Raw genomic sequence first — 7075 nt, 5'->3', positions numbered from 1 at the left:
AAAATTACAAAATAGTTATTAAACTATAATCTTTTTACAAAACGGTTACCGAACTATAAAAAATTACAAAACGGTTACCTAACTATTAAAATTTTACAAAAAGGTTCCCTTACTTTACACTTTTTCCTTGTCCACATTATAAAATGGTAACATTTTTTTAAAAAAATAATAGTTCGGTAACCGTTTTTCAAAAAAACTATAATTTGGTGACAATTTTGTTACTTGTCATAATTCGATGACCGTTTCTAAAAAACATGATAGTTCAGTGACCATAAAAAGATTTTACCCTGATTCTATATATACCTAGCTTTTTTTGTTTTTAAATTAAAGAGAATTGAAGGATTTTATCCTACACCTCAGCCTAACCTTTAAATTTTATTATCAACAACAAGTTAACATATTATTGGTAGTAAAAAAATGTTTAATCATTTGAAAATATTTATTTTGATAAATAATGGATGGTAGATCCACAAATGAGAAAGAAGAGTCTGAAAAATAATGCACACCAAGAAATATTGCAAAAGAAATCTATAATTCAAAAAATATCATTGCCAGAATACACAAGCATTTCAGATGATATGATTTGTAGAAGCAATTGAGAACATTAAAGTGCGATGTTGATTCAGCTTCTGAGCATAAATAACACAGTAGACATGCTGTGTAAGAACTCCGCGATAAACCAGAACTTCATTCGAAGATAGACGATTATAGATTTATTCATCATAAAAATATGTTTTGAGGCTAATATATTTTTTATATATTATTAGACCATTCAAAAAATTTATGTGTTGTTTATATAGAATTGATAAATTAGAAAAAATAGTGGACAAGATTGTCAATATTATTATTCGAGATATATTTAATAAACTCGCTATAATTTTAGATATATAAACGTCAGGTAGGATTAATATTATACACATAGATATATTAGGTGAACCGGATAAAATTGTGAGCATAATATTTATTTTGCCTTAAAACTATAATTTATTTGAAAAACCTATTAAAGTTGTAGATAGATAAATAAAACATTTTAGCCTGTTGACATATTGGGAAATATTTTTTTTTAGTTGCCCATCCGGTTTGTAGGATTTCGCCCTGACTAATCCGAATCCGACCTGCGTCTCGCGCATTTGGCATGGGCATGGTGGGTGAGTCTGCTAGCGGAAATTTTCAGCATTCACAAGACTGGATCCCGAGATCTTACTTAAGCGATATTAAACCGCTTACCACTTGGATCAACTCCTGTTGGTACATATTGGGAAATATTGAAACATATTGGGTCGACTTGCAAATTTGAAACCCTAACCAAATTTTAAATTATTAAGACTTGTACATACTGTTTCGAAAGGTAAAATTTATTTATTCATCTGATATAGTAGCTATAATCAGATAATTTCCATCAAAATTTTATTTGAGATTCTTTTAAAAAAAAAAATCAACGAAAATAAAGCTTCCTAGGGATTGAAAACAAAAAAACTTGTGATGGGGAAAGTGATCATCAATCGAGTTTCTTTTTAGGTGTTCTTGATAAGATTTTAACTCAAATTTCACAATTTCTTTTGTGGTCACCAAAACAGCTTTAGAAACTCTCTTTGCCAAGTGGGGTTTCTTCTTCTCTTCTTCGTTTACTCTTAACTTTTTGTTTCTGCTAAACATGGAAATCAAAAAGAAAAAAACATTAATTTCACAATATTGGTCCAGATTCTATCGAACCAAAAAATAAACCCTAGATATATTCCCCTATGTGGCAATTAATAAGAAGAACCAGTACTTTAATTTAACGATCAATAGTGAAAATTACGCTCCCACAAAAAGGAAAAAAAAAGAAATTAATTACCGGCTGTAGAAAGAACAGTGCTTTGTCTGGGATCTAGGGACCATTTTGCAATTTATGGTGAGAATCAGAACACTCTATAACCCTTTCTCGTGATGCCCACCACCAAATTCTGCTCCAATTCACAGTTTTTCTTTTGAACTTAAGCTTCAATTCACAGTTCAGTAACAGATAAACCCTAAAACAGAATTAGGGTTTCAGATCTCTTTTGCTTAATAGCTCTTTAGGGTTCATTTTTTTTTATTAGGGTTAGTTTATATAAGTAATTAAATGCCTTGATTCGATAAGATAAGGATATGTATAAAGTAGGGTTCAGCTTTTTGATGACTGGTGCAGCTGCAAATATAGAGTTTATTAGGGCTCAATTATTTCGGTGAAGATGTTCCAGTTTCTAGATTGTTAAGGTAACTTATAAAGATAAATGTTTAGTACTCTGAATTGTCTGAACCTCGATTCCACAGAAATGACCAACACTTTGAAATACGGAAATGTAGAAAAAACTATATTTAGCAAAATGCTTTTGACACTTCTCATACAAGTGTTGTTTCCTAAATTTAAGTTAAATTTTGGCACTATGTATTTCACGAATAACGTGCTGGAGTAAATCTACTTACGAATTTCTCATATCATATGCTCAAAAATTTGTTACTATCGTCCAATGTTTAGTTTTATCAAAAAAATATAAATGCGTGTGATATTTGTATATAACAAATTAACAATGAAAAATTCACAGTTTTTCTAATTTTTAGGGTTTAGGGTTTAGGATTACTTTTAGTTTAATTTTGTTAGAAAAATTCACAGTTTTTCTACTATTTTTGAAACGTTTATGAATTCTGAAAGTGTAATAACTTATAAGTCCAATGAAATTAATGTAACTTAATTAATTACTCTAGTGTTCTTGTGCTCAACTGTTCAAATTATGAACGGTTAAATACCTAACTTGTTAGGTTCAGGTCAGGTTGGTGACATTTTTTCTGCATGTGGGAGTAAATAATGAAACTGAAGACATGCGAAACTTCTAAAATTAGTAGTGTACTTAAATGGCATTAATTTTGAGTTTCAATTTATAACAATGAATGACGTAATAGAGTTAATTAGTACTAAAGTTAGGGTTACACCCAAAAGAAGTCTACTAGGATAATTATTCAGACTATCACTTTATATTTAGTAGCCAAATGTTGATTCGTTTTATTTAGATTATAAAACTTTTATTTCATTTCAACTGGAGGTTTTTCGTCAAAATGCATACATGACAACTACTTTTTACTTGAAAACGTGCCACATATGTATAATTTGGAGTATTAAATATGTTGCAAATTTTCAGATAAAAATAAACAAAACGTGATTCCTGCATATATATTTTCGGCTGAAAAATCTCTCGTTGATATAATATCAAAGTTTAATAATCAAAATAAATAAATCAAATTTCGGTCATCAAATTGAAATAAAGTGATATTTTGAGTATCCCGAGAATCATTTACCACGTAGATTGAATTAACTGGTGAAATTAACCATAAAACATCAAGATCAAGAAATTTCTAATTAATCTGTTGAATTAAAAATGTGGTTGTAGGCTGGGTTGAAGTTGAACTTCTGCTGAGCAAAATCTCACTGCTATATGAGCAAGTGGTCCTTTGATTCTGCTGTCTGTAGATGCTTTAAAGAACCTACGTTGGTCCCTCATCTACATCAAAATAGCTTAGCATACAGTTGATAATCTTCCATACTTTACACCACAACTTTCTAACCCACATTATTCAATGTAATTATCTACTATATAATTAATTAAAGTCTGTTTTAGTTACTTCTTGAATTAATTAAGTCGCTTAACTAAAATTATCCAAAAATTAACAGACACATTGTCCAACACAAGGATTATTATTGATTTATGCACCTTTATTCATCAAGGCATGCATTATAAAGGTATAGCTGTAGATGTCAATAAAGCATAACCCTTTCTTTTTCTAATACTAATGGATGGTCCCCTTTTGGAAAATAAAAACCTTAGTGTAAAATTTAACCAGCAAAACTTCACTATTAGGCAGGTGATTGTTCAGTATGTGGTATGAACAATTTCATTAAATCGCTATTAACTCGATCTAGTTGGCGCGCGTGTCAACGTGATCTGACAACACATGGTTGTCGATGCGCCATACCTTTATGCTTCTTTTCATCCGACGCGGTTAAATTATGGCATCTTTTATAAATTTTCTTAAGAGAATTTTTTGAAAAGGGTACTATTATTCTTCTCTTGCAATGAAATTTTGAAGACTTGACATAACTGAGAGTTTCATCAAGTTATTTCCCTTTCTGGCTACCATTCTTGTTCATCTTTCTTAGTCAAGCTAGACTTTCGAATAGCAAATAACAAAATAAAATCAGTTTGCCAGAGACAGCCTGCAGCTTTCTTTCTTCGTGATGTAAGTTTACACCTTGTATATACATATATATAACAGTTCTTGAAGTAGGAAGTTGAGCTATGTAGATAATGCCTACTATTTTCAAGAATTTAAGCTTTCTTAATTATCTAGTGTTTTCAGTTCTTTTTCTTCTTTTCTTGATTTTCATTTCAAGAATTTACACCTTATGTAAATATATATATACATCTCAATTCTTGAATTAGAAAATTGAGCTATATAGATAGTGCTTACCATTTTCAAGAATTTAAGCTTAATTTGTTCATCTAGTATTTTCAGTTCTTTTTCTTCTTTTCTTGATTTTCATTTCTTGATTATATATATCTCTCAATTCTTGAATTAGGAAATTGAGCTATATGCATATGCATAACCTTTTCCAAGAATTAAAGCTTTGTTTTTCTTTAGTATTTTCAGTACTTTTTCTTGTTTTCTTGATTTTGCATTTCATGAATCATATTTGTTATAGGTAATAATCTTGATATTCAGCTTAACCCTAGATTCAACTCAACAAATTAATACTTTCATAAGTTTGAACAATTATATTATCACCAAATCTGAATCTTGATTACAAATTTATCTTTTTCATTTTGTTTTATGTATTTGATACTCTTATTTGTAGATTGAGTAGTAATAACTCCATAATGAGTGAAGTAAGATGATTACAAATTCAAAAGAAAAGCAAGAAGGTGATGAAAACAACAATAATAACCACAAGAAGCTCACCAAAGCAGCATCAACCTCATCATCAAGACAATGGTCAGCATTTAGAAATCCAAGAATCGTTCGAGTTTCGCGTTCTTTTGGAGGAAAAGACAGGCACAGCAAGGTCTGCACAGTACGAGGATTAAGAGACAGAAGAATCAGACTGTCTGTACCAACAGCAATTCAGTTATACGATCTTCAAGATAGGCTTGGATTAAGTCAGCCTAGCAAAGTAATCGATTGGTTAATTGATGCAACTAAAAATGATATCGATAATCTTCCACCACTTCAAATGCCTCAAGGATTCGGTCATCATCCATTTCATCAACAAATGCTACTTTCCAATGATTTAAACTCATATCATCATTCTATTTCACCGTTATTCGACGCGAATTCGAGCAATTTCAACAAGGATATAGGGTTTCATTCATTAGGGATAAAGATGAATACTGCTGGTAGTACTCTTATCGATCAAGCCGAAGCAGAAACTTCAATGAGAGCAAGTGACAAAGGAAAATGGATCAGAAGTGTCAATATTGATCAAGAAAATAATCAAGAACACAAGTTGTTTCCTATAAACAATAATCCGATCATGCCTTTTAATCCCTACTATCATTATGATGCTTCAAGTCTATCTTTAGCGCAATTCGGAGCGAATACTCAACATGGATTTATGCCTCAAGCAGAAAACTCTAGCACTGTTTCATTGGCATCAGGCTCCCAGTTCTTTCTATGTCCGCCATTTTCGCAGTATTCTCCTTATGTTTCTGCTCCATTGGGGAATAATAATAATAACAATGAGTCAAGGGAGACAAATCATTTTCAGTGGTTGAATTCGTCTTCATCGGATAATAATCAACTCAAGAATTTCTCATTGGGTGTAAATCCAGGGTTTGTTCATCATCATTCTCAAAGGAATGGTGATAATGGAAGCCAGCCAGAGAAAGATCATAATGCTGATTCATAATCATTGTAGTGATGTATACTGAAACGTGGTCGAAGCGAAAAATGGTGCAGTTGATGTCTGATACTTAAGTTCATGTCTCAAGATTAATCATACATATACAAGCAATTGAAGGAAATGGAGATCTTAATGAAGTAATGCTTTTTTTTTCCTGTCTACAAATAATACAAGTAAGACTCTAAATACTTTAATTATCTTATGTGTTAGCTAGTTTCATTTATATGTATACAAAATTAATGTTTTGCAGGCTGAGATTTGGACAAGATAAAGTTTGTAATATGTAGATTTGATACTGGATTTTAATTAGTTTCCAATTTTTAGAGATGATTGGAAAATCTGTTTGATGATGCATAATTTTATGTCATTTGGTGGACCTGTGAATTAGAGATGACAAACTCTATGGCAGTAATTATACTACCAATGTTATGAACTTTAGCATTGTTACTATTTATATATATTTGAGTATGAAGTGAACAATCTACAAAGAATTTGACCAAAGTCTGTGATAACTTTCGGGCTAAGTAAATTCGCCAGTATATTTTTCCAACACGGTTATCGACGTTTCATATGTTATATTTTGATTGTCAAATTTTCATTTTTCTAATCCCAAAAGGTTATCCACTCAATTCCGACCAATAATTATTTACGTGGCCGGTGTATATAGTTGGATATCCAATTTTGTCACGTAGGCAATTATTGACTAAAATTAATTAGGTTAACTCTCGTTGTTGGAAAATACAAGTTCAGTTACCAAAATATAATGAAATGTCGTCAGTGCTAACCATTCTCTGCAAAGTGTATAATTCAGTACTTAATTTTTGCCCGCCTTGATGATGAATCATATGTTCTGTGTCCAACATTTCTATACAATCTTACATAACTCATTCTAGTTTGCATGTTTGTGCATATTTTGCTTCATACAGTTTTAGAAACTATGTGCTGCTTTTAGGGTTTTATATCGTAATCCAAAAAAAGTACTACTATTAGATATATCAATAATATATCATATATAATAACTGATATATAAAGAAGAAAAAATGTATGCATGCATGGCAGCACGAGACTGTAAGATTATTTATAGTTCTCTGCTAAATTTTGAAGTCTCCAACGCCTATATATATATAGTGATGGTCCAACATTGCAATCTAGCCCGTAGTG

At 30.9% G+C, this 7075-nt stretch overlaps 1 protein-coding gene across 1 annotated transcript; it reads left to right on the top strand.

Annotated features, from left to right (window-relative positions):
* The first annotated feature begins 3819 nt into the window (after positions 1 to 3819).
* Positions 3820 to 6241, top strand: LOC126671125 (transcription factor TCP5). The gene is made up of 2 exons (XM_050364845.2): positions 3820 to 4254; positions 4871 to 6241. The coding sequence occupies exon 2, from the start codon at positions 4907 to 4909 to the stop codon at positions 5918 to 5920; it is 1014 nt and encodes a 337-aa protein (XP_050220802.1). The 5' UTR covers positions 3820 to 4254; positions 4871 to 4906; the 3' UTR covers positions 5921 to 6241.
* The last annotated feature ends 834 nt before the right edge of the window (positions 6242 to 7075 follow it).

The sequence above is a fragment of the Mercurialis annua genome, linkage group LG3, assembly GCF_937616625.2.
Source record: "Mercurialis annua linkage group LG3, ddMerAnnu1.2, whole genome shotgun sequence".
Classification (NCBI taxonomy): domain Eukaryota; kingdom Viridiplantae; phylum Streptophyta; class Magnoliopsida; order Malpighiales; family Euphorbiaceae; genus Mercurialis; species Mercurialis annua.
The sequence above is the reverse complement of the archived record's forward strand: the minus strand, read 5'-3'. Positions and strand labels throughout refer to the sequence as shown.

What these genes read in the sequence shown, in the direction of transcription:
- LOC126671125 (XM_050364845.2), top strand. Translation starts at nt 4,907, where the DNA reads ATGATTACAAATTCAAAAGAAAAGCAAGAAGGTGATGAAAACAACAAT.